This window comes from Dendronephthya gigantea, unplaced genomic scaffold, assembly GCF_004324835.1.
Source record: "Dendronephthya gigantea isolate DGI-Jeju-01 unplaced genomic scaffold, DenGig_1.0 000347F, whole genome shotgun sequence".
In the NCBI taxonomy this organism is placed as follows: Eukaryota; Metazoa; Cnidaria; class Anthozoa; order Malacalcyonacea; family Nephtheidae; genus Dendronephthya; species Dendronephthya gigantea.
In genome coordinates this window covers 37,525-59,023 of record NW_021163357.1, presented here as the reverse complement: position 1 = coordinate 59,023, position 21,499 = coordinate 37,525, and the positions used below count along the sequence as shown (strand labels likewise).

The following is a 21,499-nucleotide window of genomic DNA, read 5'->3' as shown; positions in this document are numbered from 1 at the left end:
AAATAAGAAAAAAACTACTTAAAACAAGAATAATTTTACTTATAATAAGTACAAAATTTTTAGACAAAAGAAAACATTTCTAGTAATTAAGTTTATTAGCTGGCTTTGAAACATCACAGATACATTATTCTTATACATTATTTTAGTTCAAAATATTAAAACTACTTATTTAGTGGCCATACTAAATAGATAAATGCCATACATTTACATCTGACAGAAATAGTTTTTCAAAGTACTGCTAGGTTTGTGCAATACCTTGCTCAAATAAACAAGTCTTTCAAGGACTTAATTAAAAATTGCCAATTGGCAAGTTTAGGAAAGTATCCGATAGAGCTCAGATAATGAAATTAAGCCCTTGTATGAACCCAGAAGTAGTTGAATAAAAATATTCATGGAAGAAGACAAACACATCTATGCAAACTCACTGCATGTCTTCAATTATTACACATAAGCTAAAGTCATTCATTCCTGAGCAATGTTTCCCTTTGATTATTGACCAGCTGTTCTTAAATTTTGTATATCATGCCAAACATGAAAATATTTATAAGATCACCTGGAGTATTTTTTTCCTTGAAAATCAAGTGCTGAAACACTGTAGGTCCAATTAACCATTGGTATAGCAAATTTTCCACTGAATTTCTTGCTCACTACCTCAATCCATGTTCCTAATAAAACAAAAAAGCAAGCATACTTGAGAAATCATGCAGAGTTAAGATAACAAATGTTAAAGAAACTAAGCAGTGCATAATATGTGTGAAATATATGATTGGGGATGCTATGCACAGTTTTGCATGCTCTGACAGATATAAAATTAGGCATAAAGGGTAGTCATCTGGTAAGCTGTCAATGATTTTTCCTTTTATCTATTACATGATAAATAAGTATATAATCAATTGGTCAATAAGTATATAATTACCGGTATATTATATTATACATTAAAAACTAAGCCATATGCTTAGGTGAATAATCTAACAGCATTGCACAATTCCTTATAATGCATTACTTACCACAGATATTACTTTCCAATGAGACCTCTTTCATTACAGGTTTAGACATAAACATCACCACTTGTTAATCCACCATCTAAGAATGCATATAAAAAAATTTAAAAGGCAATAAAACAGTTATTTCATCCTAATTCTTAATCAAAACTTATGTATATCCAGTAACCAAGATTCAGTATATCATGATCCCAAGATTGAGTACAAATGTTTCAGCTAAAATTTGACCATGGTTTTATAGCTAACGTCAATATCACGTACACTTTTTATGGCATAGTGCCTAAGTATAACCACGTTATAATATATATATAAACGTCGTTCATTTATCGGGAATGATGAGTATTAAAACTGTGAATATATCTGTTTATTGTTTATAAATACGTTTACTGTTTACGCGGCAAATTCAAAAAAGCTTTCGTCTGTTTGCGCGTATAATTTTAAATCCTTACCTCTTAGAAGACTGAGATTCCCAGCCACTTTTAAAACAATCTGCGCAATCTTCTGCAGGAAATTTTGCGACATAATGTCCAGTAAATCCTATCCACAGTAATCCACAATAATCCACAGTTCTTTCCACCAGTTGGCAGTTAGCGAAGTTTAAAATATATATTTTCATAAGAAACGAACTACGTCCATTCAGAATGCTTAAATAGGCATTAAAACCTTCATTTCGTCTGCATATGAAGCGAAACTTGCGAATCTTTGCTCGGTTATTAAATGTTACTTAGTAAGAATGTAAAAATATTCTTGGTTGTTTGAAATAAATTGGTTGTTTGAAATTAGTATTCTTGGCAAGTGAATTGGCAACAAGCGTTTTTGATTGCGGTTTTAAGTTAACAATGTTTCTTGCCAAGAATCCACAAAGACGCCTTCCTCGTTTTAAGAATACCAAAATTCTTAGTTAGAATACAAGCTAGAACATTTACTTGTTTTAAGAAACGGTTATTCTTGCTTAAAAAAAGTTTACTTATTCAAGTAAAATTCATTCTTGATAAGAATAATTTATCCCCTTTTACTTATTTTGAGCAAAATTTTGCTTAAAATAAGAATTTCTCAAGAACATTATTCTAGGTAAGAATTCTCGATTTCGCTGTGCATGTGCATGATTATATAAATACTGTATAACTGTTTGCCTCAGTGAAATTGAAAATTATTGCCGTGTGTGATCACTGATCAGTGTGATTGGGCAACCAGTATATCAACAAAACAACGTTTGCATAATTATAAATTAGACGAAACGGTAATTTTCGTAGTTCGGTTACTCTTTGCAATTAGAGTCAAATTGACTCCTTCGAAAGTAACATTACCTTTTGGTAGAGTAACAAGACTCTATTGTAGAGTCGTTTTGACCCCAGTCGAAACTACCCTTAGAGTTGAAACAACTATTATATATATATATATATATATATATATATATATATATATATATATTATATATATATATATATATATATATATATATTATAATAATATATTAATATATATATATATTAATATATATATATATAATATTATATATATATATATATATAATATTAATATAATATTATATAATTTTATATATATATTATATATATATAAATATAATATATATATATATATATATATATATATATATATAATATATATATATATATTATATATATATATATAATAATATATATATATATATATATATATATATATATATATATATATATATATATATATATATATACAGACTGTACTGAACAACTTTTGGTAAACAAACTTATGCGTATTTTGGTAAACAAACCCGCATTCGATAAACATTGCTAGAGACCAGACTGAAGTGCATCGACGCTGTTCTCGACAATCTGGGTGGTATGTTGCACCATCGAATTGACAATCGTTTGGGGTACCTTGCCTTCCTCTTTGACCTCGCAAACAAAGACGAAAAAATCATCGTCATCGTTTTTACCATTATAAACGTCAAGTTCATCTCCCTCGTTGTTGGCACGTGGATCTCGTTCAACAACTTCCTCTGCTTGAAGTACTTGACTATGCTTGTTGACAAAATGGTTTCGCAGAGAGAAATAGTTCGTGTACGTACGTGGACATTCATTAATGCCACATAGCGCATGGAAATCCCGATCACTCTTGTGAACTCGACCGAGATGATTGATCAACGAGCGAAGAGTTTGACATGTAAAGTTAATGCATAGGTTACAGTGATAGTGCATTCCGGACATCGTCGAAGCTATAGGAGTAATATTGGAGACGTATTTCAGTTCATGTACTACTCTACTTCAACTAACTGTGGGACTTGTTGACCTTAGATGTTCCCACATATATCTGCAGTAAGAACTTTGGGTGCAAAACACTGAGCTATATTATAATTCCTGGAGGACTGGTTCGTCATTTTTCGGTAACTTTGCCGCCATCTTTTCGAAGCAAAAAACATGGCGGACTTGGTCGAGATGATTGCTAACCTTGCTAAATTTATACTACCACAGCCAAATACAGGACAGTTCCTACGCGTGCGACGCATATTAAGATGATTGCTCAACAAATTCCTAATCATAATTGGCTCATTTTTTCGTGGGTCAGGTATTTTATTAGCCCCGTATTAGCCCCGGAAAAGTCCGGGCTTGTCAACGCAAACTCTTGCTTAAGGAAGACAAAGTCAAACGATCTAAACAAGAAAACAGTGTAGTGCCCGGACAATATGTTTAAAATATTTGTAAAATTGTTCTACTTTATTATATTGTTACAAGCGTTAATCCGTGTCTTAATTTATGCTCCAAGCATCGCGTTGTCCATAACACCAATATATATTTCCCTCTAAAAATGCATACATTTTTGCATTCGCCATACCCCCTTTTTCCTCCCTTTGAGGAGCTTGGGCCTGAAATATCTCATTGAGCAGATGAGCATCTTTTCATGAAAATTTTTGAGCATATGCTCATAGGCCCGTTTGGGCCCTATGTGGCCTTATATGGCACTATTAGGCCCGATGGCCCGATTGCTGACTGCGCGTCCTAACCCGCGATTATGGAAAAATATTCCATTAAATATCTATGAGAGCAAGTAAAACAGGAAATCCAGGGAGAACAAGCCAACAGTGTACTAGCCAGTGTACTAGCTCGTTTTTACTCAAACAAGCCACCTATGCGAAACAAGAAAATACGGTTACCATATGAACGTCAAAGAATCGCGCGAGTATAGGCGAACATTTGTGTTAAATAACTGTTGACATCACATATGTAAAGACTACATTAACATATGTGACCTTTCACGGGAAAACATACGTTTACGCTATTTCGTTCGTTCAAAAATATCGTTCGTTATCCGTTCGTTTGCCGTTCAAACGCTTCAAGCGTTCGTTGAAACGATTTTCGAGATCGTTCATTGTTCGAAATTGCCCGTTCGAACGCTTAGGAAAAATCGTTCGAAAATTGGTCCAAAAGCGTTCAACGGTTTGATTTACCGTTCGTTGAAACGTTTGCCGGAATTTCGTTCAATCGCATTGGATTTGGTTCAACATTCGATTAAACATTTGCAATGTTACAACTTTAGAGAAGAAGCGCAGAATGTGTTACACAGAAATACTCCCAGAAATGTATTCAGTTCCTTAGTAGAAGGTTTGTAAAGGAAATAGTAGATTTATATAATTTTAGCCTAATCGAATGCTTTTTTGCGCTTCATGTTCTGGTTTATGCTTAGCGTGCTCTTATTTCATTAGCGACAAATTTCACGTTATAAGCTTTCTTTTAAAAATTTATCGTTTTTGTGCTTCGGTAATGCACTGAATGGTTAGATTTTGTGTTTTAATATACTTCTGTAGCTTCCATAAAGCCAAAGTTCACCGCGCGCACAAACAACGTCGCAAGCCATATATTACAGCATTACGAGCCATAATATGCCTTGGCAAGGTGCTAATTAAGTTGCATAATTGTCGGAAGTCTGTAATGTATGTAAACAGACAAAACCAGATTTTAAAATCAGTAAATTGAGGGATTTTGCGTGTTATACATATTATCGCACTTGTAAATTTATTTACAAAGTGCGATAAATTTAAGCTAATTTATATTTACATCTGATAATCTGATAGCAGGGCCTCCGTCCGAAGCAGCTACTGATTAAAATGTATTCAAAATAAAGGACCGCATCCTAGGACGAGAATGCGGTTCAGCATTTCAGCTCGTTGTCTTTAATGCAGTCTGACATGCAAATTATATACAACAATTGAAATACCCTAGCTAATATTTGAAGGCATAAATACAGTGACCTAACGCGCGTTCGGTAGGGTTAGGACGAGAACTAAAATAAGGTTCCCCAGTTATTGGGGGCCAGAATAGATAACGAAACATCATAGTATATGAGCAAAACGTGATCAATGACAAACAGCGAATTAAGGGACCCGGCAGTACCAAGTATATCTCAAGACCCCATCCTCTGTTCGTTATGCCACTGCATGAATATCCAAGCAATTTAAATATGACGCGTGCATCTAGTCTAAAACTGCATGGAGCAGTGCCCCGCTTGCAAAATTGTCTTATTTCCTTAAAAGGGTATATTTGTCTCACCAGATCTAAGCCATCTGGCTCGATTGTTGCTGGCATGTTGAAAGGTATCAATTGGCATAAATATAACTTATAGCATAAATATAACTCATGCATTGTAAATGTTTATTTAGACTCTTAATTCACAAAAAAAATTACTTCATATATGTATATATATATGCACATTTCAGCACAATTCACTCCCCATGCATGTAGCTATATTTTGGTTGTGATTTGATTTCTCTCGACTAGCTCCTCGATTCGGAAACGTGGAACGCGGAAAAGTCTCAAATCGTACAAATCATAGAGACTGTATGAAAGTAATGAAGCTATATCAATGATGTTCATTGTGTGACATTGTTTATTACAATAAAAAAACAAGAGTGTCGTACAATGAACATCATAATATTGCTCCGGGAAATTTAGCCTATAGGCTTTGATAATGCACAAAATATCATCTGGTCAACATAATTAGAGCTGTGGCCCGTGTGAAAAATATAACAAGACAGAAATTATGATCTATATTATACCATTTAAGTTTTGTTGATATTAAACTACCATAAACCATCAAAGACGCCGTCTACAAATTCCGTGTTTTGTGAGATTGAGTTTAGCGCTATGTTTTAACCAAGTGCGTGCAGCCTTGCGCACAACTGGCCCAAGCCCAAGGGCAAGTTGCCAAGCTAACGTGTACAAACATTTAAGTTTGACCTTTCGGATATTTCGCTTATATATATTTCGCCATACTTCATCAGAAAACGAACATTAGAATTTATCTTGCTTGGACAACATATCAGCTGCTTGGGCAACAAGAAAATATTTACTAATTTTAATTTGGGCTCCTTTATTAAGAAATTACATTCCGGATATTAAATTGCAATTATGCATGGTCATTGCACCTTGAAGCCTGCCAGCTAGAGCGGCAAAATGAACAAATTTGAAATGGCGCCTATCAACTGTTTATGCGTATATGAGCGCGCGGGTAAAGATCCTTACCAGTAATTTCGCAAAGACTAAACCAAATATTTGCTGGATATTAACATCTATATGGAGAAGTCAAGGCGTTTTACCCCTGCATATAAAGGTATGAGACTACACGAAACATTAGCTATTATATAAGTCAAGTCATGACTGGGCATACTTTATTAGGCGCGCTTGCAATTATTTCCCTCCCAGCATTGAAATCAGGCTTATCGATGAAATCATCAACAGAATTCGTATTACGGTTGGCTCGATTTAAAGTTTTTTTTCCTTGAGTGTGTTTGCCTGGCTAAACTGTAGCTCTCTATTGATCCATGCATATATCGAAATATGACACGCATTCGAAGTAAGATTTCATATAGATGATCATGCAATTGTATATAACAAGACGTTCTCAATTGCATTTTATGTATATATGCTAACGCGAGTAAAATAGAGTCGGATATAAATGCGCACTGCAATATAACTTTTAGATTACTTGCCATGGCCGGTGGAATCGAGTTGGGCCACGATCATCCAATCATTCCGAATAAACATGACATGAAAGGTTGCCAGACCTTTAAAATGGCTTGGCTGAGGTTAGAGTAGTTGTTAGCTTGGTGGTTACAATTTAATAGGATGCATTTACTCACATTGAAACAACAATTGTTTGCAAACTTTTCTGACATTTGTCAAAAAATATGTGGGTAGATGCTACCTTGAAATATATACCTAATTATATGATATAAAAAGTTTTCGCAAGACAAAATGGATTGATGCTTTGATGCATGCCTTAATCATCTGTCTGGGGAAATCTTGATTAGTTAATTTTATTGTAAGCAGGCGGCACAAATTGTGTCACAAGTAGATGTCTCGAAGATGTTAAGGATCGGGTGTTTCTTAAAATGGTGAGTATAAACTCCCCTGTGCATGCATTTGGCATTGTCGTTTCTATATGGGCGGCAGCATTGCTATAAGCTTTGCAGAAAAAAATTATTTGCACTCTTTGTGATTTAAAAACTCGGTTTCTTTATGGGCCGTGTGCTATTGCTATATGCTTTAGTAAAAATAATGTGCACTTTTGTCTTGCTGCCGGGGTTGAGTATTAAGTTGCTTTGCAGGGCGGATTTTCGGACCTTTAGGATTGCGGATTGCCGCGGTCGTTTGAAATGAAGATTTCGAAAATTATCCCACTAATTTATGCGTTCTATTTCTTTAGGTCACTATTGTTAGGCTCATGCAGTTAGCTTAGGCATTTTTACACAGTTAACTATGTAGATGGTCGAATATATGGGGGGAATGAATATAGTGACCACCAATAATTTAGTTAGATCACAAGTATTAATTAGCAACTTGTTATACTGGTTAAAAATCATAACACATGCATATGTGATCGTATGGTCACAAAATATGTAACTAATATGGCGGCAGAAATAGCGACATTGCAGCTTTAGCTTTGCAAAGAAAATATAGCGATGGTGCATGCAATCGACAAAATAGATTATTGTCAAATTTTAAAATATTCTTAAGGTAATGATGCCCTTAGTTGCTAGTGACTTGCTACTGACAGTACTGTGTATAGGCGACATTCCGCGACAAGCTTGACCGCGGCTAAAGCTAGGCTACTGGTGTTGCTGCACGGAACATATTGTGTGCACTAGGTAAATATCCAAGCCTATATTTTAAATATTTTATTACCGCAATGCATTGCTGAAATTGAAATGTGGATTTCATGTGTATAAATGGTGTGGATATTTAATGTAGTATTTATACCAAAAAGTTTTGACAGCATGCAAGCACACGTTACTACGCTGGTTCGCATACAAACGAACTTTGCGTATGCGATATTCTGTATTAATGTTTGGTTATCATCGGTAAACAACTTGATCCTTGCGCTAATTAATTTAATCGTTTGCGCGTCAAAGAGTATAAACAAAAGTGTACAATGGAATCTCTTGTGTTTAGTTTAACATAAAGTATGTATCCAGTAGCTGAAACTCAACCAAACTGAGACGGCAATTTTTGTTTACTGTCGGTTTACAGCCGTGTTAATAAAACGGATGCATGCTGTATCGCCTGTATGTCTTTGTTTATATGTCTTTAACCACTCATACATAGAGTTTGTTCGTGGAAAAATTTACAAAACCTGTAACGATGTTGCAAATGAACACGCGCTGAATATTTTGATGGGTATAGTTGCAGATGATGCATTAATTTGACATAACGATGATAATATATACTAATAACTGAAGGCTTTCTAACGATTAACCCGAATTTTGATGCAAAACGCCAATGTATATATGTATATAAAGTATAAAATAATGGGATTTAGGTAGTATAGCTAATAATTTTAGTTAAACATTCAAATGAAGGTATAGCTATTTATGTACACACATACTTGGAACAACACATGTTACTTGTTTGAAAATATTTCCTATTCTTTTAATTAGATAAATTAGTCAATAATATCTTGCGTCAATTATACGCGCAACAGGCGTTCAGACAAATTCGTTAAAACCGTTCATAAACATAAATCGTTCAAACGGCTTCAGATTGAACGTTTATTTATCCGTTCGTATTCTCGACTTTAAACGTTCACATTTTTAGCTGAATTCGTCAAAACGTTTTCTGGGTTCGTTGAAACGTTATTACAGATCGTTCACTACCCGTTCGTTATCCGTTCGTTTTGCCGTTTCAACGAAATATCGTTAACGTACGTTTTCCCGTGGAAGGTCACATATCGTATGGGCGTTATATTCGTATACATATAATAAAAAGATGTGTACGTATACGACGTATAGATTTGCAGTGTTGCAGAGGAATGTTCTAAGGGAACATTTATTCCCCAATGTTTAATCGAATATTTGTCCATATTCGGGTGTTAAGATGCCCATGCAGTCAGCAATCGGGCCATCGTGCCTAATAGGGTCATATAAGGCCATATAAGTCCCAAACGGGCCTATGAGCACATGCTCATAAATGCTCATGAGCAGATGCTCATCCGCTCAATGAGATATTTCAGGCCCAAACTCCTCAAAGGGAGGAAAAAGGGGGGTATTGCGAATGCGAAAATGTGTGCATTTTTAGAGCGAATCGAAATATATATTGGAGTTATGGACAACGCGATGCTTGAAGCATAAATTAAGACACGTATTAACGCTTGTAACAATGTAATTAAGTAGAACAATTTTACAAATATTTTAAACATAATGTCCGGGCACTACACTGTTTTCTTGTTTAGATCGTTTGACTTTTTCTTCCGTAAGCAAGAGTTTGCATTGAAAAGCCCGGACTTGCCCGGGTTAGGACGCCTACTCATGCAGCAATTGGGCCATCGGGCCTAATAGTGCCATATAAGGCCATATAGGGCCCAAACGGGCCTAATTAAATACTTGACTTGAAAAAAATTAGCCAATTATTATTAGGAATTTGTTGAGCAATCATCTAAATATGCGTCGCACTCGTAGGAGCTGTCCTGTGTTTAGCTGTGGTAGTACAAATTTAGCAAGGTTAGCAAATCATCTCGACCAAGTACACGATATGGGCACAGAGGAACGCAAGAGATGGTTAAAGTGGAGTAAGAAAGGAATATGTGTACCTCGACAGAGTAAAGAACCAAAGGAATTCGATATGGAGGAGTGTCTGGAAAATTTATTAGAGCGCGATGGAGAGAAATTTATTATCAAGAAGAGATGGAGAGAAACTTTAATGTTTACCTAAGCACTGCAAACGAACAACCTCTATCTAGGGGGAAACGAAAAAAGTACATAAGGGATTGCTAACATTTTAGTTTGTGTGAATGTACTGGACTAGGAAAAAGTACCGTTGAGCAGATTAGCACATCCTCATAACTACACATGAGCAGACATCTGCTCATAAAACTGCGTTGCTGCTCGATAACAAGGCATTTACACACTTCTAGTGCTAAGGGGATGAGCTGCCAATTTTGCAGAAGATATTTCAGCCGCAGTTACAATCAGCGCAGACCCGAACGGGAGTATTGCCTACTACGAGAACAAGAAAGAAACATGTCTCAAACAGACTCGGACAGTCAAGAAAGTGATTTCCAAGATGATGTCTCGACCACTTCCACTCAGCAATCTGGAAGTTCGACGACAACGGACTCAGAATGTGAAGAAGAATTGGATCCCTGGATGCCGTTAATAGAAGAAGCATAACATAAAATTAACACAGTATTCGAGGAAATGAAAGAAAGCCTTATAAACAGTGGTTTTGATGAGCACTATGCTAAAAAGAAAGCTTACTTCAATGCTATGCTAGACTCCACACAGCAAAATTTGTCATTCTTGAATCAAGAAAAAAAATGCTTGCTTTGAGCAAAATTTTGCTCAAAGCAAGCAAATACATTCTTGTCCGTATAGTAAGAATATTATTCTTGCATAGAAAAATATTCTTGTTTCAAGAATAATATTCTTGGCAAGAATATTTGTTCTTGATACAAGAATATTTTCTTGATACAAGAACATTTGTTCTTGCGAGAATAACCCTAGAATGCAAGAACATTTTTACTTGTTACAAGAACATATTTCCTAAATTAAGAACAATGAGAAATACATATTCTTAAAATAAGTATAAAGGTTAAGATTATATTCTCAATTTAAGAACGGTTTTCTTGGGGGCAGGTGCGCTGATACAGAAAACAACACTTTTTTAATTCAAGGTTATTGTAGTTCTATTTAAAATTTATTAATACATTCGGTATGCTAAAAGCCCCAGAAAACAAAAACAATACTACACTAATACGAAAGGCCAGAAAGTAAATTACCCAAAGTACATGCATGCAAGTTTCATTTAAACTATAGGGTCCAGGGGGCAGTTGTACGAAAGGCGGATAGAGCTATCCACCGGATAGTGGTTTTTTTCAACCCTTTTAAACATGCCTAAAAGGCAATGAAATAAAATATTTGGAGCCGACAAAAAGAGGTCCCCTAACTTAAGATTACTAAGCTTTAATCTAGATTATGCCAAACAACGAGCAATTTTAGAGCGAATGAAAAAAACACTATCCGGTGGATAGCGCTATCCGCCTTCGTCGTACAACCGGCCTCAGGCACTCAATTCTACATTGTACTATTCAAATCATAACTAAAAAGGCCAGAGGGCTTAAGCATTCCGTTAGAAATGGCAAACGACAGGGGGAAATATGAGGCAATGATGGGAATCGTGATCTGTTCGAAGTGAATTGTATAATGATTCCTTTGAGGCCGGAATGAAAATAGGATGCGAAGGAATGCCGTCCAAATTTTAAGTAAAAATCAACTCAGCCTAGATGTCTTCAAATGCGAAGCTTAAGCCCTCTATTTCTATATTATCAACATTTAAAAATCATCAGATGAGTTCTGTTTGAACTCTAGATAGTCCTGTTTGCAGACTCAAATGAGTTATATAGGTCTGCAGGGGTGTTCATGTCTTTAAATAACAAATTAAAACATACCATAATTGGAGTAAGTACTCTGTGGGGTTGCCTGTCGCTTGCGACCAAGTTTATAAATAAATTGTGGAGCATCGTGAGACCTAGCTCATGGGATTTTGGATAATCCACATCAATAACATAAAACAGTCCAATTAATGCAAGGACTGCTCTCATGAGACTCTTCAATGCCACAGTAAAGATTAGCGTACCTTGGCATATCAGGTAGGCTGATGTTTTATCAAGACACAGCAAAGGCATACTCTTACCCTGTCGCCGGCTGCACACTGCTTCTGGATCCTCATGATCCTACATTGAAAAACACAATTTTGCATGAAACATTTTCATCATAAGCACTGGCTGAGTGGCTGTGTAGTATGACAATAATTAGTTATCTTACTTCTTTATCAAAGTAACAATTACCTTAATCAAATAAATAAGGTCAATGAGCTTCTTGGCAGATTTATTCAGCTTTCCACTTCCAAACAACAAGTGCACGTTCTTCATAAGATGAACAACTTTGGCAACTATAACAATCAACATTTTTATTTTTGTCATTATGCGCAATAGGAAATGAACAATGCATTCAGCAGACACGGCACAACTTTTCAGATATGTTACATATATAAGAAATGCAGAATGACAGATTTTTAAATTTCTATACTTACCCTTTCCAGCTTCTGTAAGGCCCTTATCATCTGTTGATGATGATGATGATGATGATAAAGTATCATCCCCTGACAAGTCAACATGATCATCCACACAGACTACCATATCAATATTTCTCTTTTCAACCAAAGCCTTTGTTGTTGGATTAGAGTTATCAGTTGGTGTTGCCTTCTCAGTTTCCTAATAATGCAAAGTATATTAAATAATTATATAGTTTAGTCTAAAATAATATTCTCTGTCGACTCTCACTTGAAACTAAATACTTGATCATTTTAAAAGATTGTACTAAGAAACATTATTTTATACCTGAGATATTACTTTCCAGATGCGTGACCGCAGTAAAATCAATTTCATGCCATCGCCTGGAAATTTCCTTTAATGCATCATAACACAGTTCCTTAAGATCATCATTTGTGAGGCCAACCACTGAAAATAATATACAGGTTAGAAAATATAATATGAATGAAACCTGCATTGATGTATTCCATATGGGTACAATTAAAAAATATCAGGCCAATAGTGCATTATGTTAAAGATCTGTTAGAGTGTACATTTTAGAATATAGAACTGTATAAAAATATTGTTTATTCTTGTTCTTTTAAAGTCCAATTAATGGATTAAGTAACATAACACAAGGTACATGTATCTATATGACTATATGACATTAACTGTGTAGAGGCAGGTTAGCCTGGTATTCTATATATAATTGTTCCAAACTATTCTCTATTTTTATATTCAAAAAATCCCGCCCCTCCAAACATGACAGGGGACCCCCGAATATTAAAAAATGAAGTGCTTTTATAAATTAAAAAATATAGCTTAATCAAAAAGTCTCAGCATTGTTCCATTTTCATTTATAATACCTTAGTTTATACACTCGATCGCAGATAATATACTTTACCTGTCAATTCGTAATAGTACGAAGCAAGTAAGGTGAAAAAAACTGAAGGATTGACGGTATTAATTTATATTCGTTACCGCGGCAAATTTAAATTTGCATCGCGTTCCCGAATTCAAACATATGTATGCGACGACAATTCTTAATTATTATGACATAAAATAAGAACATATACTTACCTATTAAACTATCTGCGACGTCTTGATCAATCTCGGCGATTTTTTCGAGTAAATCTTTCGACATTTTCGTATTTTCTTGCGATAACAAACGTTGGACACCTTCACCTTTGTCGAGCGCGCTAGTAACATGAGAAGTGCGCCGCCGCACCGCCTGACCAGCGAACTCTAGTCCCAAAATGCTTTGCAGGGAGAATTTTATATTTTTGAAGTTCTCTGTGATTTTACAATTTTATAGTGAGGAATTATCCGTTCAGAATATGCTTTTAAAATGAAAACACCGTCCTATAAATGAAAGGCGTTGGGAGTGTAGATTGTGCAATTGTTTTCAAGCAATTTCACTACGAACGTTGCTTAATCATTATAATAAGGTTCATGGAAATGAGCCCAATTTTCAAGTAGTGTGTGGCATCGAGAATTGTCCAGCAACATTTACGAAATATAATTCGTTATACAAGCACATTACAAGATCTCATAAAGAAGTCTACGATAATAATATCGAGGATAATACCAACGTTGAATTTAACCACAACAATGAGGATAATATCGATGATATGGACGATATTGATCACCACTTCTCAGTCGACTCAGCCTCAGATGAGAGCAGTAGTGATGAAGAATTGGAATTGGAAATGAATATAGATAAGAACCAGGTACCTATATTGTTCAGCCGCAAAGGAGAGTGTTGTCATTACGAACAAACTGTGATTACAATACTCTATCATAACAAGTGCTTTGACTTTTCAAAAAACCATATTTAAGTGCTCTAGTTACCATATATGAAACATTTGCTATTTAGCATGTATGAAATGCTGGCAGTTTACTTAAATGATGGCATGTTGAATATAGGCGGTGATATAAATAAAATGATAGCAGTATTCATCTGTGCTGTCAAGTGAATTATCTAAATACATGGTATCACAAAACATAACTGTAATATTACTGTGATATTAACATAACTGTGATATTATGTGCACAAACCAAGTAGTTTAGTTATTTAAGTGTAAAATAATTTATGTGGTTTTAGAATGTTGACAATATTGATATTACAAAGAGTGCTGCCTCATTCCTCTTAAAGGTGAAAGAAAGGAATAAAATACCTCAGGTGTGTATAAAATTTATTGATGAAACCTTGGTACAGAATAGTGTACCCAACCCACATCCCTATTTGCATAAACAAATGGTAAATTGCTAAACATCAATGGCCAATGAAAACTAGATAGTGCTATCCACCTGATAATGTTTTTTTATTTCTCTGAAATCACCTGTTGTTTGGTATAATTTTGAGTGAAATTTGAAGTTAAATTAAAATTGAAGCTTAAAATTAAAGCTGAACTGTGTAAAGTACATAGCATGAAACAATCTCTCCTTAAAGAGTCAAATTGTGTGGTTTTAGAAAAACTATGTACCTGAAATGCTACATATAATATGATAATACAATCAATATGTTCAGGTTGCAATGGAATCAATAATGGACAGTACACGCACACTGGTAAAGCAAGTGGTAGATTCTGTGAAAGCGGAAGTTTTAAATGTCATGGCCTTCTACCCTCAATTGAAATTGTGGATGTTTACAAAGTAAGTTGGATCAAGCTTTTTGGAACAAAGTTTGCAAAGTCTGGTATTATTGCTATTGATGTTGCTGGAGACCCTGCATTGCCTGTTTTTGGAGTCATTGTGTGCATATGGTCAATTCTGGACTTTACATACTTTGATGTAGAGTTGCTTAAGACGTTATCTTTCCATGAAAAACATCAAGCTTATCACGTTTCGGAGAGTACAGAGGATGTTACTGCAATTTATCCTTATGACAGTCTAGTGGACTTTAATGTCTTTCATTGGAAGAAAGATAAAGAGAATAACAAGTATGTTACAGTGAAATATGACCTTTGTGATATAATTGAGGAGCATATTGAAGGACGAAATCCTCTTCATTTGTGACTGGTAAGAGTTTTTAGAAAAATTTAAATTGTATATAGTATCTTGCATGAAACAGGCAGTCAAGACTATTAACATAAATTGTGGCACATTGTTTCAACACTATTTCACCAAATGGCACATTGTTTCAACTTGTATGTTACACAGTGAAACAAACATATGTATCCAGAACAATGTTACCAGGTATAATGTATTGTTTGTATAAAAAGCGGCAATCAGCTGCTTTCTTCTTTATGTGCAGTGGACTTAATCGCACCTATATATTACTACTAATGTTGAATCACCTTGTCATAACTATTTACTGTTTATTGAAGGGCTTATTCTAGCCAACCTATAGCATTGAGTGATTTTAGGGTTGAAACATTTTAATATTTCATCCGGAAAGTTTGAAATTAAAAATATCCATTTCAAATGAATCTATTCACTGAGCTCATATATTATGAAAACGATACGTTTTCAGCGATGACAATTAATGCCAAAGTGTACAGTACAATTTAGATTTGAAATGGATATTTTTATTTCAAACATTCCGGGTGAAATACAAAAATATTTAATTGAATTGCCTTTCAAGCTGGCTCCATATAGTTATAACAAAATTCAGGTAAAAAAAACATGAAAAGAAATGGGTGACTTTCCCCAACAGTATTAGCTGAAGAAAATTCCAGGATAAGCTGATGTAAGCATGGGTGATTTGATCTGTTACTAACAATTAATAGTGTGATTTTTAGTTCATAAATAAACTAAAAAAAACATTTTCAGTTAAAATCTTCAAAATGCCTTAATGCTATCCTAATAACGTTTGAACGTCTTTAAATGTTAAGTGTCTGACTTTTAATAAACTGTATCGAGCCACTTCTAATAAAAATTAAGTAATAGGTAGAACTAATTTACTAGATTTAAGAATGAGAATAAATTTGTTCCAACATTGTTCTTGTTTCAAGGATATTATTCCTGTCGTATTCTTATTTTAAGAACTTTATATTCTCCCCAAATTTACTTGATTCTTGTTTCAAGAATGTTGCAATTCTTGCGAGAATATTATTCTTGTTATATTCGTATTTTAAGAATTTTATATTCTCCCCAAATTTACTTGATTCTTGTTTCAAGAATGTTACATTTCTAGCGAGAATATAATTCTTGTCTCGAATTTATTTGTCTTATTTTAAGAGAAATAATTCTAGGCAGAAATATTCTTACTTGTTTCAAGAATTTTAAATTGTTGCTAAGAATAGTATTGCTCAAATTAAGTATTGTTTTACTTAAAACAAGAATTTTGCAAGAATATTTTTCTTGCAAGAATTTCCAATTTTGCTGTGCAGGAAGAATTAGAAAATATCTATTTAAAGCGCCATTTGTGGATGAGACAACTGAAGAAAGATCCGGTACATAAGAAAATATGTTTATTACAAATGATGATTTTGACCAAGAAGAAGGAATAGAAGGTGCCGTTGAGAAGCTAAAGTTTCTTATTAAGAAGTTTTTAAACGATGTGAACATGTGAAGGAAAACAAAGGCAGAGATGATGATGACGACGACGATGATATGTTCTAAGTATCCTGAACCAGCTTTGGTCATACCAAAATGATCCACTCGTGTCAGGTTTTATTGTCTCCTTTACCAAGCCGTCTACCCTTAAGTACACGGTTAAAACGGAGCTGTTGAAAGAACGCGATTGTATTATCAAGAATCAAATAGGTTAAAAGGTCTTAATTTCGAGTGGTATTATACACACCTCAAATTCAGCCAGGAACAGTGGATGGAAAAATGAGTCAAATATACGTTCTCAATGGCAAGGGCATTTCACCGGCATCGCAAAAGCGTAGGTTCGATTCTTGCCATGATCTGTTCAAAAACAACACACGAGTCAGAACGCGAGTGAACACGAATGAACACCAGTGGACACGAGTCAGAATACGACTCAAGAAATATGAACGCTTGTGAACACCAGTTAAAAAATCATCAACACGAATGAACACGAGTGAACACGGGTCAAAAAATCATGAACACGAACCAAAGATCACGAACACGAGTGAACACGAATAAAAAAATTATGAACACGAATGAACACGAGTCAAAAAATCATGAACACGAACCAAAGATCACGAACACGAGTGAACAGGAATCAAAAAATTATGAACACGAACGAAAGCTCACGAACAGAAGTGGAAATCGCATGAAAACGTGGAAATCGCAAGAAACATGCCAGCCCCATCAACTCTAGGCTGGTTTCCACGAGGGGCGTGTTTAATTATTAAGACAGTAATAAGAATACAGTATAGGTTTCACACACAGGTAACTAGGATGCATTTCAGTGTGCAACAACAATTGATTTAAACTAACGAGCGACTCAGCTGATTTTGCTTCGTTTGTGAGCCGATTCCAAAGCATAGCGCGGCTATATTTGAAACTTTTTTAAGGTATTCTCGATTCGGCCTTGGGATCCTATTTCTCTTCTCACGAAAGACTCCCGAAGAGCGGGCGCAGTATGGTTATTAAGTATCTTGTACATTAATACTGACTTAGCACCAGACCGTCTAGTTTCAAGAGGTTCATAATTTGCACTGTTAAAACCCTCGCTGCACGAAACTGAACTCTTTGCAACTAAATTGAAATCTCTGAGCAGATTGCCACAAGTATCCCACAGGGGCGAGCAGTAATCGAAGTAGGGCTGCACAAGACTTTTTCCGGGGAACAGGGAACAGTGGAATGGGAGAACCGGGAGACAGGGGAATTCCCCTCAGGATCTCACCAAATCCTTTTTTAGCAAATGTTTTATTTTAAATTGAGTGAAATATTCGCGAAACATTACCTTAATATATGACACGTTGTTTATGTAAATTGTAATGGAGAATTCTAGATTCACATGCACACGCCTTTAATTTTGGACAGTTTATTCCAATAGGTTATTTCAAGGTTTAATTTTTCCTATAATACTTTATACAATTACTCGATGAGGCTAGCATAATACGTAACAATTATTGAATGGAGTTGAACACAATATGAAAATATTATCAGCCGGTGAGCTAGTGTACTTCAAGTGACAAGGTATTATTATCTACCAACTAATTTGGTCATGGTAAGGGTCATGCAAGAATGTCAATCATCAGTAATCAAGATGAAAATCCAAAACTAATATTTAACTGCATGCGTAACTGTTTTAAGGCATCTGACTAGAAAAAAGCAGAAACAAGAGCACTTACATAACAAAAATGACCCGCTTTTCTAGATGTCCAAAAAAAAAACTAATTTATCGGGAAACGACGAAAAGAAGAAAAAAGCGCGAGAGAACTAAACTGTGGATCTCACGGAGGACGATGAAATCTTTTTTCCAACAATAAAAAGAGGAAACAGCGAAGAAAATTATCACATTTTCCAGTGATCCCGAATCAGTCAACTCATGAGACCAGTGAAAATGATAATACGTCTTACTCATTTGACATTGATTTGCCTAATCTTGTCCATTACAGGGGTGATAAAAGGCTTCCAATTTACAGTCATTCCAGCCCTGACATAAAAAAATATTCCAGATCTGTTTAAAAAAGGATATTCCTGCAGACCGAAAGGCAGAAATCAAGCCAACAAGCATTTCTACAACCTCAACCTTCGTTGTCGGCCAAAAACTTGCAAAAGTAAAGCATCCGTTTGATATCGAAACTTATGAAACACTTGGCTTGGGTACTATGAGAAAAATAGCAAACTAGGTTTTATGAAGTTAAGGTTACGGACAGAGGTCTCGGTGAACAAAGACGACAATGGCATTATCGTTGGTGGTACCTGCGACGTCCGCGATGCTCGAAATTGGGTTCGGCAGATCGTAGGCAAGGAGCTCTTGTACGCTGTAGTTAGAAAAAGAGCAACGCATAAGAATACGATGAAAATGTATCAGACGGAATTTACAAGATATGTCATATTTATTATGCTAATAGCAGAATAAATTAATCTTATAGTCGTCTAAAGAATTTGAAGTCATATACTTTGAAATGTTCCACGATTATTGCATTACTATTTTAACACCGGGAATGCCGTCCTCGTAGTCGCAACAGCGCATGGAAATACAACACGTCCGCACGCCAAATCCTTTATTTCAAGAGAGCACTCTCTCAACAAGAAGTGAAAGAAACGGTTCATACAGATGTTCGTGCCCCAAGGGTTATTGAAGACGAAAAATCGAAGTATCTGAATTAACTTGATTCTCCATTACAGTCAACCACTATTCGGGATACCAAGCAGCTGTATAATTACCGTTATTTGTATGGGGAAACAAAAACCAGATCTAGTATCGATCAAATTCAGGAAGTTATCCTTAAACTCCTTGAGCAAAGACCACTGCTGACGAAATGGACCCAGATTTGCTTGACAAGAATCAAGCATTCATCAGCAAATCCCAGGTTTACTACGCCTTTGGCTTGTGACACTACATTAAACATTGCAAATCATCTCGTGACACAAACGACCTACAAGCAGATGTCAGTAATTGGAAGAGAGAGTTTAAGGAATCCCTGGTTTCCAGGACCATTTCTGATCCATCGAAATCAATCAGCGCAGGATTTCGCATATTTTTGGCAAGCAGTGAAAAGAGGGAATCCGGCTCTTGCCAACATCCTTGCTTTTGGTACAGATGAAGACGAAGCACTTTCTAGCGGGATTCTTAAGGAAACGAGTGGAAAGACCATTTACCTTTTGGGCAAAGAGCATGCCCAAGCAAATGTAGATAAAAAATTGCAGTCGTTAAATTTTCCTTCAATCCAAAAAAAAATTATCCTGAGTGATATTTTCGGTGGTGCCACGTGCAAAGAAGAAGATACGGAAGCGAAAGTACTCATATTTACAACCGTAAGCTATTGCAACTGAAATCAAAATGGCTTCAAATAGAAAAGGAACACACCAGCAATCGTCCCGCGAGTCAGTTCGTGGATTATTTTGAAACTCATAAAGAGAAGCAAATGAGGGACAAAATGATTAAAAACGTTCGAAAGCAAGCTTCCATTGACGGAGTGTGCGGCCAAAATCCAATTGAGTGGCAAAACGTCTTGTCAAAAGATGAAATATCCGCCCACGTGCATTCAGAGGGTCGTAGTCATCGAGACGCGACACTTTCAGAGTGCCTAGATGCCTTGAAAGCATGCAGTATCCGTTTATTTAGCAATGTTGTCAAAGCCATATATGATGACGGTCCTTACGTCCTAGCACCAGCTTACCACATGTTTCGTAAAACATATGCCGATTGGAAAGGCATGTCATCAGACGAACGAAAGATGCACATCGCAGCATTCATGGCTTACATTCCTACCGACGATGTACTCTTGCGCTCCGGAGTTCGAAGTGCAGAAAACAAGGAATCCATTCCAACTATTTCCCTGTTAGATGACGAATCACCTGGTTTATCTACGTCAGCACCTAAACAAGATTATCTTCAAGTGTCACAACAAATCTCGAATTCTCCTCCACCAAATTTCTACTATCGGTCCAAGCCAGAGGTTAAAGGCCACGACGTTCTAGACAAACCACGACGCACGCTTTCGTATCGCTTCAAGAAGCTTCGGCTAAATGATGTTTTGCCTCCTCACCTTTTAGCAGATGCTTTTAATAAAGCCTTAATTTTTGGGTACAGTTAATAAGAAACGCGATACGACTTTAATTGTGACAAGTATACTCAGTTCAACACTTGGTTTATTATGGAATAGGTCATAGCCTCGACGGCAGACAAACTGAAAGACGGCGAAATTCGTAAGATTGTCGTACGCGAGTTATAATGATATCAAGTCTAAAATCGATGGCCTTTCTAGATCAACTTCACTCGCCAGTTATAATTTTCTAGAAGAAGGAATAGAGTTACTCAGTGTTTCTCTCGATAAATCAAATCTTTAGCAGAAAGAGAGCGAAACTCAGGACGAACCAGGTGA

General features: G+C 35.6%; 2 protein-coding genes across 2 annotated transcripts; one reads left to right on the top strand and one right to left on the bottom strand.

Annotated features, from left to right (window-relative positions):
* Positions 1 to 11,855: 11,855 nt before the first annotated feature.
* Positions 11,856 to 12,946, bottom strand: LOC114542403. The gene is made up of 4 exons (XM_028561966.1): positions 12,891 to 12,946; positions 12,584 to 12,764; positions 12,339 to 12,442; positions 11,856 to 12,224 (listed from the first exon to the last, which is right to left on the bottom strand). The coding sequence occupies exons 1-4, from the start codon at positions 12,936 to 12,938 to the stop codon at positions 11,856 to 11,858; spliced, it is 702 nt and encodes a 233-aa protein (XP_028417767.1). The 5' UTR covers positions 12,939 to 12,946.
* A 980-nt stretch (positions 12,947 to 13,926) lies between these two features.
* On the top strand, positions 13,927 to 15,418 carry LOC114542402. Its single transcript, XM_028561964.1, has 4 exons — positions 13,927 to 14,311; positions 14,686 to 14,763; positions 15,112 to 15,236; positions 15,379 to 15,418. The coding sequence occupies exons 1-4, from the start codon at positions 14,213 to 14,215 to the stop codon at positions 15,386 to 15,388; spliced, it is 312 nt and encodes a 103-aa protein (XP_028417765.1). The 5' UTR covers positions 13,927 to 14,212; the 3' UTR covers positions 15,389 to 15,418.
* Positions 15,419 to 21,499: the final 6,081 nt, after the last annotated feature.